At 40.7% G+C, this 17,967-nt stretch overlaps 1 protein-coding gene across 3 annotated transcripts in view; it reads left to right on the top strand.

Moving 5' to 3' along the window:
- The window catches only part of nalcn (sodium leak channel, non-selective), a 357,726-nt gene that overhangs the window by 99,406 nt on the left and 240,353 nt on the right, over positions 1-17,967 (top strand). For all 3 annotated transcript variants that reach the window (XM_014163790.2, XM_014163789.2, XM_014163792.2), the window contains one exon: positions 12,539-12,625. In XM_014163790.2, the coding sequence (XP_014019265.1) occupies positions 12,539-12,625 (87 nt within the window). The remainder of the gene's footprint in view (positions 1-12,538; positions 12,626-17,967) is intronic.

Below are 17,967 nucleotides of genomic sequence, written 5' to 3'. Positions count from 1 at the left end.
AAACACAACCAAATGATTATTTCTGCGGTAGCATATATGAATTACACTGTTAGAACGTTGCAGTCAGAATGACTACTCATTAGCTTGAAGGAGGTCCATCGAGGCCCAGCGGTTTTAGTTTTAAGCAAAATATTTTTTCACACGACACTCCCTAAACGCTTGGGAAAAAAACAAGTGACCCTCTCTCTACCAGAATAATGATAAAAACATAAAGTAGATAGCAGGGAACATGCCTACAGTTTGATCTCGCTCCTAGGACAGACCAGAGCCTTAGATTTGTAATTTGGCTAACTGTTTTTCACCTCGAGGCATTATGTGTCAGCATTCTGATTATGATAGCGCACAGGGCTGTAGGCCTGAAGGTTGTTGGTTTGCTGACCACTGTGGACCAGCTTACTCTCGGATCTTGCCATCAATCTGATTTCAGTTCGCAACCCTGATAACTGGTTTTACACAAAATTACAGAATTGGAGTGCATTGTTGTAAGCCTATTTATTGGTTTGTCCTACCTTCATTGGGCAATATCATTCCTCTGTCACGTTCCTCTTTTACAATTTAATTCCAAATGTATGCACATAGCCTGTCTGGGAAAATGACCTATAGGAGCATTACGATTCGCAGGCCGAAACAAATTAATATAGGCTGTCAATGTTTATTTCCAGTCAATGTATATGTATATCATATTTATACTGAACAAAAATATAAACACTACATGCACCAATTTCAACGATATTACAGAGTTACAGTTCATATAAGGAAATCAGTCAATTGAAATAAATTCATTAGGCCCTAATCTAAGGATTTCACGTGACTGGGCAGGGGCACACTGGGGAGCCAGGCCCAGCCAATCAGAATTACTTTTTCCCAACAAAAGGGCTTTATTATAGACAGAAATACTCAGTTTCATCAGCTCTCTGTGTGGCTGGTCTCAGACGATCCTTCAGGTGAAGAAGCCTGATGTGGAGGTCCTGGGCTGGCGTAGTTACACGTGATATGTGGTTGTGAGGCCGGTTGGATGTACTGCCAAATTCTCTAAAACAACGTAGGTGGCTTATGATAGAGAAATGAGCATTCAATTATCTGGCAACAGCTCTGGTAGACATTCATGCTGTCAGCATGCCAATTGTACCCGCCCTCAAAACTTGAGACATCTGTGGCATTGTGTTGTGTGACAAAACTGAGTGAATCAAGTGCACTATATAGGCCTGTGTGTTTTTGAGTGTGGGTGTGTGTGTATGGGTGTATAGCCTGGCAGAGAGAGTGGAGCGGTATGGCAGTGTTCAAACAGACTCCAAGTGTTCACACACACAGCTCTTCCAGACATTTGGCCAGCTGTCAGCGCAGAGCCAGACACAGCCTACAGGAGATGACAGACATACACATGAGTCATACTGAGAGCGGGAGAGAGTGTGTGTGTGTGTGTGCGTGTTTTTGGGTGGGTAGGTGGGTGTGTATTGTTGTATGGGCCTGGCAAAGAGTAGAGCAGTATGTCAGTGTTCACACAGTCTCCCTCCCCTCACACACCATCTCACACACTCTCTCTTACACACACACACACACACACACACACACAATAAAAGAGCAACCAGTGAAGAACAAAAACCATTGTAAATACAACCCATATTTATGTTTATTTATTTTCCCTTTTGTAGTTTCACTATTAGCACATCGTTACAGTCAAAACTGTTTGCTGCTCTGGCACCCCAATGGTGGAACAAGCTCTCTCACGATGCCAGGACAGCGGAGTCAATCACCACCTTCCGGAGACACCTGAAACCCCACCTCTTTAAGGAATACCTAGGATAGGATAAAGTAATCCTTCTAACCCCCCCCCTTAAAAGATTTAGATGCACTATTGTAAAGTGGTTGTTCCACTGGATATCATAAGGTGAATGCACCAATTTGTAAGTCGCTCTGGATAAGAGCGTCTGCTAAATGACTTAAATGTAAATGTAAATGTTGCAACACTGTATATATACATAATATGACATTTGAAATGTCCCTATATTATGCCCCTATAACAGCTAATTGGGATCCTAATAAAATACCAAGAGTGAGCGTGTGAGGGGAGGGTAAAGGTGTGAACACTGGCATACTGCTTCACTCTCTCTGCCAGGTCCATATACCCTCACATCCACCAAAAAACAGATAGACACCCCATATGAGAGAAATAACCATTCTCGACCATATGACTCCATATTTTAGAATTTACAGTTTTCACAGCAAGAATCAGGACACATTGAATCGGGTCAGGGAATACAAGTGCATTTTTTCTGTTCTAAATGTAGCTCATCCTTTTCAAAGATTGAACAGCACTGATTTGTTTTCTTACCTTTTCCCAATTCTCCCGAGAAAAGGTTGAACCTGAAAGTTTTGGTGGTTGTCTAATCTCTCTTTACCAAAACATTGTTAAAAGTTAACCGTAAGTAGACATCTCTACAAAGCAACAAAGGAATCATGGCTCTTTGAAAGGAAGGTAGAATTGTATTCTGTAACAAAGTCTTCTGTAGCCTTTCTCCACTTTAATGGGTTCTTGTTGTGTATTAGTGTTGGGTTGACACCCACATTATAGCAGTGCATTTTAATGCTGCCTTAGTCCCTCTGCATCATAACACGGACAGATCATTGGAGGTTAGAAGTACATTATTTCTTTAGCCTCCACCATCAAAATAATAACAATTCAAGGAAATGCTTGTTTGTGTAGCATTTTAAGTTTGGTTTCAATACATTTACCGTTTTCTCTCAAATATTTACCACATCGAAGTTTATGATCCAACCTTAAAATGTTTTTCCTGCTGTGGTTGGATATTGTATGTCTGTATTCTTATGCAAATAGTCAAAAATCAATATCCCACTTACAGTGGAGGTTTGAGCTTAAAACCTGTTGGGGCTAGGGGGCAGTATTGAGAATTTTGAAGAAAAAAAAGAAGCTAGGATATGCATATTATTAACAGATTTGGATAGAAAACACTCTGAATTTTCTAAAACTGTTTGAATGGTGTCTGTAAGTATAACAAATCTCATATGGCAGGCAAAAACCTGAGAAAAATACAAGCAGGAAATGAACATTTTGTGGCTGTACTATTTTCGCGTCATTGCTAATAGAACACACAGTGACAAAGGATTCATTTTGCACTTCCTACGGCTTCCACTAGATGTCAACGATCTTTATAAAGTTGTTTGAAGCGTCTATGATCAACAGAGACCGGATGACAAGGAAGGGAAGTTGACGTCCCTGGGATGTCGTCACTTCATTATTGCGCGCACATGCGCGTTCATGTGAGATGACACTTTGTATTTCAAACGTTTATCAAGACACAGGAGAGGTGCTGTTGAAATATTTATCCGTTTCACGTTCTCAAGGCCCTAAAGATTGATGCTAAACAACGTTTGACATGTTTGAACGAACGTAAATAGATTTTTTTTTTACTTTTCGTCGTGACTTTTCCCCCCCGCCCTACATTTTGAGGAGCCTACTGAATGCACTAACAACATGGAACAACTTGGAGTTATTTGGACATAAATTATGAACTTTGTCGAAAGAAACAACATTTGTTGTGGATCTGGGATGCCTGGAAGTGCCTTCTGATGAAGATAATCAAAGGTAAGGGAATATTTACAATAGTATTATTGATATTAGATGGTTCCAAGATGGTGCTAACCTGTATAGCCTAGCCTATTGTTCTCAGCATAGCACCCCGTTTATTGCAAAGTGTGATTTCCCAGTAAAGTTATTTTGAAATCTGGCAATGCGGTAGCATTTACGAGATGTTAATCTATAATTCTTTGAATGACAATATTATAATTTACCAATGTTTTCGAATAGTAATTTTGTAAATTGTAATTTTGTAAATTGTAACGCTGATTCACCGGAATAATTTGAGGGGGAAAAAAATCTGAATTTCACCACCACTGTAAAATGCTGTTTTTGGATATAAATATGAACGTGATGGAACAAAAAATGCATGTATTGCCTAACATAATGTCCTAGGAGTGTCATCTGATGAAGATTGTCAAAGGTTAGTGCATAATTCTAGCTGGTTTTCTGCTTTTGGTGACGCCTGTCTTTGAATTGACAAAACATTACACACAGCTATTTTCAATGTACTCTCCTAACATAACCTAACTTTATGCTTTCGCCGTAAAGCCTCTTTGAAATCGGACAATGTGGTTGTATTTAGGAGATGTTTATCTTTCAAATGGTGAAAAATAGTTGATTGTTTGAGAAATTGAAATTATTAGATTCTTGCAGTTTTGAATTTCCCGCCATGGTATCTTGTCAATAAATCCCGTTAGCGGGATCAGAGCGGGAAGGGGTCCCCAACAGGTTTTAACCATTCACATTTAATTTACGACAGTGAAGGTTTAAAGTGTGATTTCAGTGCCAACAGAAATTGTATTTCAATTCTATAATTTTTCCTTTGTATTAAGATATGGAATTTTATATTTTTGAATTTGTAATGCACAAATTGAATCATTGCGTTCATAAATGTAACTTCTATTTCATAATTTGAAACTGATTTTAATGAATATTGCATTCAGTTTTAAAAATAAATTTCAATTCAATTGAATATTGGAATGCAATATTTATACAGTATTTATACAGTAAATTCAGTTTCAGTATGGTAGATATTGCATTCATTGTCTTGAATCAAGTTTACAAACTATAATTTCAAGTTTATCGAAGTTTTTTATATTCAACTTCTCAGATGCATTCAGTTTTCAAATTCAGTTTCAAAACCAGAGACAACATCCTGGTACTTTTCCAGCCAGGAAAGGTAGATCAGAACAGATAGAATCAAATGCTCTCTGTGGTAAACAGAAGCTTCTGGCGGATTCTGAAGCCAATGTGGCATGTTATATTTTTCTTCCTATGAATTTGTCTCTAGCATTTGAACCGTTTTGGTTTGAACCAGATCTCCTGGATATCACAAGGCTGTGTTAGCCACTTAGCTAAAGCCTATAGGGATAAGTTCAGGAAGTTCATGTGAAGGACAACATGCTACTTACTTGACAAGTACCTCTTTCCCCTGATTCAACTAATAACGAGATGCGAACCTTGAACCGCTGCCTCACAAATGCATGTAACCACCCCCCTGAAGTGTTCCAACCCACCGTGTTATTGAAAAAGGCACAATTGAAGAAGGCAAGGGCTATACTTCTGGCTGAGGAGTACGTTTCACAGATCCCGATCTGCTGTATTCACCACCTAAACTCACTCCACAGCGACCCCAGTGGTTGAATCCAGTGGCACCATTGTATAGGATGCCATGCTGGCTGCTTAGCAGGTACCCTCTGATTCAGCTCATACGGAAGCTTGAACTCAGGACTTCTGCCTAAAAAACACATGTGAACACCCTCCTGAACATTCTAACCCATCGTGCTATTAAAAAGGGCTGAGGAGTAAGTTTCACCGATCCCCAACTGCTACACTAAGTCTTCAAGATCCAGCAAGGTTACTCATCAAAAGAGCGTAGTCTGTTGATACATGCTTATGTGATTAGCAACCTTGCCTGAGACGTGAAGACGTGTTAGTTTGACGTGTTAGTTTGTGTCCAGTGGCGGTTGGTGACGTTTAAGATTAGGGACAATTCTGAAAAAAATGTATGAGCACGGCCTTATTTCTATTACAATATATTGGATGATTGTCATTCATATTCCATTCCCCCAGCTCAATGTAACATCGATAGGTTAGGCTACTACATGATACATAAACATTTTCCCTATACCCATCATGAGGTTGCTACAACCTAGACTATGAATTAAAGTTTACAATGTAGCTACACAGGTCGAGAGACAAATTGGAGTAATGGTGGCAGATTGACACATTCAATACCGCCTTGCAGACTCTTGCCTGTATGTAGCTGATCTAGGGTGTAATCATTAATCCAAACAGTTGCAATTGAGAGTTTCTATTAGACAAATTCAGGTATGTGTATTCCTGTTTCCTTTCCGTTTGCTTCCGTTTAAGAAATGCTTTTCAACAGAATTGACAGAATGAATACACCCCTGATCACCCGCACACAAACAGTTCACTTTCATAGCATCCACATACAAACAGCCTAATCACTTTTCTCATTGTATAATTCCTGCTCACATCTCTCCTCTTCTCATCTTTTCCCTTCGCTTGTGGACTTCAGTGCACAATACAACAGCTGTCTGTGACCAGGTGAAAAAACCTTTCCAAGCCAAACCTTCATACATAACTGCTAACCACTACACACAGCCTACATCATTGTCACTATATTAGCTAATGTCATAGTCAACATAGCTACTAGAACTAAAGCGTTAGTAAACCCGATACAATCATGTAGTACAGTGTACAGAAAGCAGTTTAGCAGTTACACCGGCGGGCCCCCGGTGGCAATAGATTAATAAAACCAAAAGCTTACCTTGACGTGGAAGAGTTCTAGTGTTGAATAGCCTTAGCCAGCTAGCTAACATAGTACCCTTCTCTGTTTGAGCCGAGTGTTTAAGTAGGATAAACTAGCCAGCTGCATTCGTTAGCTAAGTGAAAGTGCAACAAATACAACGAAATGCTGCATGCTCTCTCTCTCACTATCTCTCTTGCTTCTCCTTATTTTTTAAAGAAATTAAGTTGTTCAAATATTGTCTTTCTCTTTGAGTCAACTACTCACCACAATTTATGCACTGCAGTGCTAGCTAGCTGTAGCTTATGCTTTCAGTAATAGATTTATTCTCTGATCCTTTGATTAGGTGGACAACATGTCAACTTGTTCTTCAAGAGCTCTGATAGGTTGGAGGACATCCTCCTGAAGTCATCTTAATTACTGTGTAAATCTATGGAAGGGGGTGAGAATTATTGAAGTCAATGTACCCAGAGGTGGAAGGAAACGAGTTGTCCTCTACCTACAGCATGGTGCTACCCCAGAGAGTGATGTTGAGGCTACTGTAGACCTTCATTGAAAAACTGTGTGTTTTAATCAATTATTTGGTGACGTAAAAACATTTTGTATAGTTTTACCTAAAAAGGATAATGTTTTTAATGTTTGACAATTTTTATTTTGATGAAATTCACTGAGGAGGATGGTCCTTGCCTTCCTCCACTGTGTTAGACGTGTTAGTTTCAAGTCTCCAGCAAGGGTAGTTAATATAAAGGTAACGTGACTGACTGGGTTAAGATTGTGTTAGCCTGCTGAGCTAAAGCCTAGGCATTGGTCATGTGACTTGGATTGTTCTCTTCAAGGAGGAGGTGAAAGGGGGGTGAAGTGTAACACAGGTGGTTCATTTGCATTTGCTGGCGCACAGGAGACCTGGGTTAGAACCCCATCAGTCAAACAAACACATGTCTTCAGGTCTCAGGCAAGGTTTCCCATCACATGCATGAATCACCAAACCACCTATGTTGCACTTTCACTAAATGGGCTGCACAGATCCTTTTGCTTATATTTGCCACAGAAAGTGTTGTTGTTGTGAAGTAGGCCTGATTTCAAACCCAGTCAGTTAGTTTGGTGCTGTGATCTCTGAGTATGTGTTTGACCAGATACAATGCTATTTTACTGTAAACAAATTGACAACAGACTCTCATTACACTTATAGGAAGGACATTCAACAAGCACGGCACTTACACAAATGGCTGATGATTGGCTGAGAGAAATTAAAAAGATGAAAAGATTGTAGGAGCTGTTTTGTTCGACTTCAGTGTGACTTTTGACATTATCGATCATAGTCTGCTGCTGGAAGAATGTATGTGTTATGGCTTTACACCCCCTGCTATATTGTGGATAAAGAGTTACCTGTCTAACAGAACACAAAGGGTGTTCTTTAATGGAAGCCTCTCCAACATAATCCAGGTAGAATCAGGAATTCGCCACGGCAGCTGTCTAGGCTCCTTACTTTTTTCACTCTTTACTAATGACATGCCACTGGCTTTGAGTAAAGCCAGTGGGTCTTTGTATGCAGATGCTCAACACTACATCAGCTACTACATTGAGTGAAATGACTGCCACACTTAACATAGAGCTGCAGTTAGTTTCAGAATGGTTGGCAAGGAATAAGTTAATCCTAAATATTTCAAAAACTAAAAGAGTATTTGGGACAAATCATTCACTAAACCGTAAACCTCAACCAAATCTTGTAATACATAATGTGGAAATTGAGCAGGTTGAGGTGAATAAACTGTTTGGAGTAAGCCTGGATTGTAAACTGTCAACTTGTTGATACAGCAGTTGCTAAAATGGGAGAAGTCTGTCCATAATAATGCGCTGTTCTGCCTTTTTAACATCACAATCAATAAGGCAGGTCCTATAGGCCCTAGTTTTGTCGCACCTGGACTACTGTTCAGTCGTGTGGTCAGGTGCCACAGAGGGACCTCGGAAAATTACAATTGTCTCAGATCAGGGCAGCACAGCTGGCCCTTAAATGTACACGGAGAGCTAACATGAATAATATGCATGTAAATCTCGCATGGCTCAAATTGGAGGAGAGACTGAATCCATCACTGTGTTTTTGTAAGAAGTGTTGACATGCTGAATGCCCCGAGGTGTCTGCTTTAACCTACTAGCACACAACTCGGACACCCATGCATACCCCACAAGACATGGCACCAAAGGTCTCTTCACAATCCCCAAGGCAAGAACAGACTATGGCATGTGCACAGTACTCCATAGAGCCATGGCTCTGTTCTCCTCTACCTTTCCTGGCTGGCAAAGTTCCAGGTTGTTCTCTCTGGTTTTGAATCTGAATTTTGCTAACTGAATTTGAAAACTGAATGTGAATGCATCTGAGAAGTTTGAATATACAAAACTTTGATCAACTTTAAATTATAGTTTGCAAACTTGATTCACAGACAATTAATGTAATATCTACCATGTTGAAACAGAATATATACAGTGCCTTCGGAAAGTATTCAGACCCCTTGACTTTTTCCACATTTTGTTATGTTACAGCCTTATTCTAAAGTTGTTGAAAAACATTTTTTTCCTCATCAATCTACACACTACCCCATAATGACTAAGCAAAAACAGGTTTTTAGAAATAACTGAAATATCACATTTACATAAATATTCAGATCCTTTACTCAGTAATTTGTTGAAGCACCTTTGGCAGTGATTACAGCATAGAGTCTTCTTGGGTATGATGCTACAAGCTTTGCACACCTGTATTTGGGAAGTTAATCTCATTCTTCTCTGCAGGTCCTCTCAAGCTCTGTCAGGTTGGATCGGGAGTGTTGCTGCACAGCTATTTTCAGATCTCTCCAGAGATGTTCGATCAGGTTCAAGTCCAGGCTCTGGCTGGGCCACTCAAGGACATTCAGAGACTTGTCCTGAAGCCACTCCTACATTGTCTTGGCTGTGTGCTTAGGGTCGTTGTCCTATTTGAAGGTGAACCTTCGCCCCAGTCTGAGGTCCTGAGTGCTCTGGAGCAGGTTGTCATCAAGGATGTCTCTGTACTTTGCTCCGTTCATCTTTGCCTCGATCCTGACTAGTCTCCCACTCCCTGTCGCTGAAAAACATCCCCACAGCATGATGCTACCACTACCATGCTTCACTGTAGGGATGATGCCAGGTTTCCTCCAGATATGACGCTTGGCATTCAGGCCAAAGAGTTGAATCTTAGTTTTATCAGACCAGAGAATCTTGTTTCTTGTGGTCTGAGAGTATTTAGGTGCCTTTTGGCAAACTCGAAGCGGGTTGTCATGTGCCTTTTACTGAGGAGTGGCTTCCGTTTGGCCACTCTACCATGAGTGCTACAGAAATGGTTGTCCTTCTGGAAAATTCTCCCATCTCCACAGAGGAACTATAGCTCTGTCTGAGTGACCATCAGGTTCTTGGTCACCTCCCTGACCAAGGCCCTTCTCCCCCGATTGCTCAGTTTGGCTGGGCAGCCAGCTCTAGGAATAGTTGGTGGTTCCATACTTCTTCCATTTAAGAATGATTGAGGCCACTGTGTTCTTGGGGTTCTTCAATGCTGCAGACATTTTCAGATCTGTGCCTCGACACAGTCCTGTCTCGGAGCTCCACGGACAATTCCTTCGACTTCATGGCTTGGCTTTTTGCTCTGACATGCACTGTCGACTGTGGGACCTTATATAGGCAGGTGTGTGCCTTTCCAAATCATGTCCAATCAATAGAATTTACCACAGGTGGACTCTAATCAAGTTGTAGAAACATCACAAGGATGATTAATGGAAACAGGATGCACCTGAGCTCAATTTTGTGTCTCATAGCAAAGGGGCTGAATACTTATGTAAATAAGGTATCTGTTTTTTATTTTTAATGCATTTGGAAACATTTCTAAAAACCTGTTTTGGCTTTGTCATTATGGGTATTGTGTGTTGATTGCTGATTAATTGTTTTTATTAATCAATTTTAGAATAATGCTGCAACGTGACAAAGTGGAAAAAGTCAAGGGGGCTGAATATTTTTAGAGGGCACTGTATATAATGAATTTGAATATTAAATACAATTTAAATAAAACATGTTAACTTAATGCAATTCAATTCAGTTTCAAATCATGAAATACAAGTAAAATTAATGAATTCAATGATTTAATTTGCACATTACAAATTCCAAAATATGACATTCAAATTCAACATTCTAATACAAAGTAAAAATTATGGAATTTAAATAAAATGTATTTTGGTACTGAAATCTCTCCATAATGTTTTTCAAAATCTAAAAACATTTTGAGATCTGAAACAACGGTATTTTTTTCTCAAATAAAATAGCTTCTGTTGGGGGCTCCCGAGTGGCGCAGCGGTCTAAGGTGTGCATGCAGTAGTGCTAGAGGTGTTACTACGGTCAGGGGAGGGTTTGGCTGGTGGGGCTTAACTTGGTTCATCACGCTCTAGCGACTCCTTGTGGTGGGTCAGGTGCCTGCGGGCTGACCCCGGATGCCAGTTGAACGGTGTTTCCTCTGACACGTTGGTGCGGCTGGCTTCCGGGTTAAGCTGGCGGGTGTTAAGGAGCGCGGTCATGTTTTGGAGGACGCATGACTCCACCTTCTCCTCTCCCGAGCCCGTTGGGGAGCTGCAGCGATGAGCCAAGTTCGAATAATTGGGGAGAAAAAAGGGGGTAAAATACCCCACAAAAATAGCTTGGTTGTCGTATGTTCCTCAGTGAGCGATTTGTTTACGTCCTGGTAAATGCCTCTGGCGTCAAGACAGAGAGTTCTACGACCTTGAAAACAATTCATATTTTCTGTCGCTATCAAATGTAATTATATTCATGGTGTCACGCCCCAGTCTTTTATTTATTTACAGACAAAAACGGCAATTAGTCGGCGCAATACGGCAAGCTGTCAGTCACGGGGGCTAGCGCAATACGCCTTTTACTGTTTTCGTTTGACTCGAGTGGGTGAAGACTGATATTCCACTAATAAATGGGGGTCCTTGGGGACTGGGAGGATGTATGACTTATCAATCATAGAGCATATATCAAATGACACCCTATTCCCAAAATATATAGATTTTTTTCCCAGGCCCTTTCAAGTGACACCCTATTTTCTGTATAGGGGACTTTATTTGACCAGAGCTGCTCAACTGACACCCTATTTCCCATAAAGGTCACTTCTTTTGAACAGAGCTTTTCAAAAGACACCCTATTGACCACTGGCTCAAAAATGGTGCACTACATGGGGAATTGGGTGTCAGATGAGCAGCTCTGGTCAAATAAAGTCCCCTATACAGCAAATAGGGTGTCACTTGAAAGGGTCTGAGATTACACATCCATCATTCCATTGTGTTTGAGTACAGCAGTGTACACCATAAACCACTGAGTGACTGATTGACACAATTGAGGGGAAAGGACCTGGGTTTTCAATAATACTTTCAGAGTATCTTTCAGAGATTTTGCTGCTGACAAAAGCATGTGTTGGTTTTTCAACATACGCACAGCAAAGTCAATGGTGCATTTTTTAAGATGAATGTGTCTCTTTTCAGTTTAGCCCAAATTGGCAAGACTGGTAGTCCTCTGCCTCCTATCCCAGTCACCTCTCCTCCTGTCCACAAGCCTGGATGCTAGTCTGTTTGTGCTTGTAGCCAACCTGTCTTTGTTTTGGGGGGCAATGTAGCATTGTTGAATGCAGTGTTGGTCAGGCAGCCAGACAGGCTGTCCATACAACTGTCAGAATACAGTATGTACACGTACACACATATGTGTATGCACATGCACAGACACACAAACAGACAAGTATGTTTGTTTGACAAGGATGGGAATAGAACTCTCAACATCCTCAGTCTTCGTTTCCAAAAACAGTATGTGTTTGAAAGGGTGTGTGTGTAATCATGCATGCATGTATTTGTGATTGATGCAACTCCACAATCCAGCTGCCTGGTGTGTTTGAGGCCCTTAGATGTGTGTGTGTGTGTGTGTGTGTGTGTGTGTGTGTGTGTGTGTGTGTGTGTGTGTGTGTGTGTGTGTGTGTGTGTGTGTGTGTGGTCCCTCATGTTGTGTCTTACTGGTCACAGATGTTCCATTAGGACTGCCGTAGGGTGTGTGTGTGTTAAAATGTGTGTACATGCTTATTCTGACAGTTGTGTGTGTGTGTGTCTAACGTCTTGTGTTTGTGGTCGCAGATGTTCCACGAGGACTCGGCTGGAGGATGGCAGCTTGTTGCTGTGGACGTCAACAAACCACATGGCCGCGCACCAGCCTGCCTCCAGGTACAGACCTTTGAGATAATAGCAACACCACTGTCATCACTCCTGAACATATCACATGAACACAGACACGCGTGCACGTCCCCAAACAAGGCCAAATTCTATTAAAATACAAATTGTTTGGGGTGGAGCTCATTCGAATAAAACCCATTGTACTTTGCAAGTGTTCATTTTTATATTTACATTTTAGTAATTTAGCAGATGCTCTTATCCATAGCGACTTAAAGGCTCTTCATGGTCAATCCGAGGTCTGCAGTGGCCGTACAGCATTTACTGCAATGTGGCCTCCGCTGAAGTATTAGCATTTCATACTTGCGCTTTGAGGAGATGTCATACGCAACCAATAAATTGGTCTGCACCACACCACTCATAGTGATTCAGGGCTAATCGCTATAGCCATCCAGCTAATTACAAGCAACTGGCTAAACAAAAAGACAAGATGTTGGAGTCTGTTTCCCTGTGCTTGACATAGGAGCTCAGCCAAGATTGCATGAAGTAAAAATGTTGGACTGTTTTCCCACCTGCATCTCCATCCCGAATCTCCCTATTTCCTCCCAGCACAATTAGCCTACATTTAGACTATTGTTTCTATGTGTATTTCACACTATGTTGAGGTAAAGGATTATAATGCTTGTATGGAGGTCAAACCCCAACACATGTTCATGTCATCAGCCAGCTGCATACAGTTAAAAACTACTTTGACTACCACCACTGATTTCTGTATATTAGCTATGCTACCAGTTTATACAAACAGTAGTTAGCATTTAGCAGTCACTTTTTCTAAACCTGAAAAGGGACAACTAATAAATGTTATGCAGTGAAAACAGTCAAATATATACAAATTTGATTTTAGTAACCAGATTGTGGGCCTGTTACAATACATCACAAATATCCACTTTGTTAGATCAGATTTGTTGAATATGCACCAATTCAACGTCCTTCTATCCCCAATGGTCCGCGTTCCATTAACCGCTTCGACGCATCTGTCACTATCCCAAACCTTTCCCGGATTTCAATTTTTTTTTGTGTCTTTGAAATACCTACACAAGGTATCCTGATTAGCCTTTCATCAAAGTTCTCCATGTTTGTTGTCAAGGAAGTGAATTTGTGAAATACAGGATGTACCTCTACCATCAACCAATCATGTCAATGCGGAGCTATGCGGAGTGCTCCGCATTGTTACAAGATTTGGGAGGTGCACGGCATTGCCGTACGGAGCTCGATTTGGACTCTGTGAGCCTGCGGAGGATCCGCAGTTGCGTCACACCCTCTGTACGGAGCCTCCATATCACATTTTCAGATCAAACATAAATTGGCTTTTATAGTCAGTTCCTTCAACTTAACAGATTAACAACCACATATCAAAGTCATAGCAATAAAACATTTTGAAATGTTTTAAAAATACAAATACATTAATTTTGACACATCTTTAATGTATTTTGTAACTTTGTAATGTTGCTCATCTCTATATACATACACACACACACACACACACACACATACACACACACACACACACACACACACACACACACACACACACACACACACACACACACAGGTTGAGAATCGTTTGCCTCTATGGGGAGAGAGAGGAGGACAGGGGAGGGGGTATAATAAAAAATGAAAAGAGAAGTGAGTCAAGTGAAACGAATGTGGCACCTCGGCTGTTTGTGACAGTTTCTGTGTGATTTATCTCCCCCATATAGTGTGCCAGTAATGTACAGTAGGCCTAGCTATTCACTGTGCCAGTAATGTGCCATTCACTGTGCCAATTTGAGGAACATTTGTCCTTTTTGGCAGTCTGAGCTAGCAGAAGCAGCAGGACAAGATGCTACCATTGTCTGTCTGTCTGTCTCTGTGTCTGTCTCTGTGTCTGTCTCTGTCTCTGTGTCTGTCTGTCTGTCTCTAGTCTGATTTTGAAGGAGAACTCTCACTCATTCACTCACTCTCTCTCACACACACACACTCCTTCTCTCAGTTTCAGTGGTGGGTTATGTAAACCAGCTAGAATAAGAACAAAAGTTTTGTTTTCTGATCACATTCCGTCAGACATTCCCAGTCTACTTAACATGAAACAGACAGACAGAAACTACCTATTTTTAAAAATAGGAATGTTGGTGCAAAATGAATTACAGTTAAGGCAGTTACCTTTCCCCTTTAGAAAATCTACCGCTCCCCATAGAACATAGTTTACTTCCATTCTAGAATACAATCCCATTCTAGAGGAAGAACAGCTCGATTTCCAATGGTGCCTTAATGTAAGTTCTCCTTCAAAATCAGACCAGTGACAAAGAGACACACAGACCATGGTGGTATCTTGTCCTGCTTCTAGTTCAGACTGCTAAAAGGACAAATGCACAATAGATGACACACACACAACTCCCCTCCGACACACACAAACACAGCTTGTCACCTCATTGTGGTTACATTTCCCTGTGTGACTTCAATAGGCACGTTGAAACACATGCGTAGATGTGGCTGTAATGGCAAGGCTTGTGATGACCGATGAGTTTTAAATGACATATAAACGATGGCTGTGTCGTCGCCGCCTCCTGGTCGGACCGATCAGAATGGTCGGGCTTTAAAGGTAAGGGGAAAGCAGCAGGCATCGCTTACAGCTGTCTCAATGTTGATGCAGGAAAGGCCAAGCACTTGCTGAGAGAGAGAGAGAGAGAGAGAGAGAGAGAGAGAGAGAGAGAGAGAGAGAGAGAGAGAGAGAGAGAGAGAGAGAGAGAGAGAGAGAGAGAGAGAGAGAGAGAGAGAGAGAGAGAGAGAGAGAGAGAGAGAGAGAGAGAGAGAGAGAGAGAGAGAGAGAGAGAGAGAGAGACTGAAGGAGAAACTCCCGATGATGATGTATTATAATGTAAGCAAGCAGACAAAAACGCACACTCTCTCTCACACACACACAAGTACCTATGCAAAGCCCATGCATGCACACACGTTCCATCAAGTCGGTGCCTTTTGAGAAGTGTAATTTTTTTGTTCGATTTCACCTCAACAAAAGCAACAAAAATAACTAGGGCTTTACAAAGAAGGGCGAACTAAGTAGGTTAAAATCTTAAAGTGACACAGGGTTGATGGAGGGACAAAATGTCAAAAGTGTGTATTTATGCACTTTAGCAAGTCTTTATTCATATAAAAAATCTGATTGAATTCTCTACGGTATGTGGTTTATATTAAAGTGCACATCATTTAATATAACAGTAATAGAATATAAAATTCTGTATTGTTGCACAATGTCTACTCAAAATATCAAATGGACACAAAAAGCACTCTTTTTATGCATCGACCTACATACAAAAATACACACACACACACACACATGCTGGAATGAAAGGCCAAGTTCTACTCCCAAGCTGTTCTACAGATTCTTTCCCCCAGCCATAACAGTTAATGAAATGACTAACCGGACTATTGCATTGACCTTTTTTTGCACTGACTCTATGCACACTCACTGGACACTCACACATACTTACACACACACACACTACATACGCAAAACACACACACACACACTACATACGCAAAACACACACACACACACACACATTCATATTAACGTCACAGACACACATACACACATTTTCATACTCTCCACATACACTGCTGCTACTCTGTTTATCATCTATCCTGATTGCCTAGTCACTTTTACCCCTACCTACATGTAGATATTACCTCAACTACCTCGTACCCCTGCACATTGACTCGGTACCGGTACTCCTTGTATATAGCCTTGTTATTGTTATTTACTGTGTTACTATTTTTGTTTGCTAATTGTATTACTTTTGAACTCTGCATTGTTTTAAAGGGGCTCGTAAGTAACCATATCTCTGTAAAGTCTACACCTGTTTAATTCGGTGCATGTGACCAATAACATTTGATTTGATTTGATTTCTTGAGAGACTGCCAACAGAGCTCCTGTGGCTCTGACAGAGGAAGTAGCTGTGATGGAAACTCCCTTTGATGATGGAGTACCACGATCCAAACACACATACTCACTGGCAGACACACACGCACAAGTGCACACACGTATACATACAGTACCAGTCAAAAGTTTGGACACACCTACTCATTCCAGGGTTTTTCTTTATATTTACTATTTTCTACATTGTAGAATAATAGTGAAGACATCAAAACTATGAAATAACACATATGGAATCATGTAGTAACCAAAAAAGTGTTCAACAAAATATATTTTATATTTGAGATTCTTTAAAGTAGCCACTGTTTGCCTTGGAGAGCTTCCATTCAGTCAGCGAATAAAACTGCTTCGCCAGGCCAAATACACATGAATATCTTAACAGTCTTTACATCTGTTATAGACATGTTTGCGCAATGGGAAACCTATAGGCCGTCAGGGTGTGACATGTTTGTGATTCTGAAAGGACAGCAGCCGTAATACCGGCACACTCATGTAGGAGAGTGCACTTTTTGTAAAACACAAAGGGCCAGTGGTGTAGTGGAGGATATACGCAGGTATAAGCCGTATACCCACTTTTTTTCAGTGGGCATTGCGTATGCTCACTTCTTAATCCCTACTGATGTGTATCAAAGTAGGGTAGTGGAGTTATACGACTTATCAATTATCTAGTACAATAGAGAAATCATGCACAAAGTAGCCTACACAATCGCAAAGCAGGTGAAATATATTCTCAAGGGAGCCTCACACAGCCTAGTTTCAGTAGAATATCATCTGCAGGCAGCAAGTGTGTGTAGCTCTCAACTGGTTGTGGCATGGAGAAAAAAACACACAAAATAGCAGTTGGTTAGAAGCCCGCAAAACGGAAGCCATCCCCTCCGGCGCCATTCTAAGCAGACAAAAATGTGATGCTCTATAAAGAAAAGTATAATATTGAGAGTGAAAATCCAAAGATCTGTATGAAAACTCAGAAAAAAACATAGGAAAATATTGGATTAGCAGTCCATTCACTCAGACATAATAAGCCAGTAGGTCCCAATAATAACAAAACAAAAACATTTAGCATTTCCCAATCGAAATGTACAACTATTACTTCCTATTGCAAAAAACATTTCACGTTTAGCACACAAAGTAACCGGTGACCTAAAGTTTAAATGCAACAAGTTTCACACACAAGTTATTTTCAAAGATATGACTAAATAACAGCAAGCATGCTGCAAAAATTAACACAGTTCCACTCACCAGATTATGATAATTTGAAACATAACTTCTTGTTGAAAGTTAGTCTTGAAATGAGAGAAGCTAACATTAGCAACAACATCCTTTTTGATAATTCCTGTTGCAGCCACTGCAAACTAGCTGACAACAAAAGCTAGCTAAACTGTGGGAAAACTACTGCTCGCTATTGCACAGTGACCTGTTA

The sequence above is a fragment of the Salmo salar genome, chromosome ssa21 (genome assembly GCF_905237065.1).
Source record: "Salmo salar chromosome ssa21, Ssal_v3.1, whole genome shotgun sequence".
Classification (NCBI taxonomy): Eukaryota; Metazoa; Chordata; class Actinopteri; order Salmoniformes; family Salmonidae; genus Salmo; species Salmo salar.
This window is presented reverse-complemented; position numbering and strand designations above follow the sequence as displayed.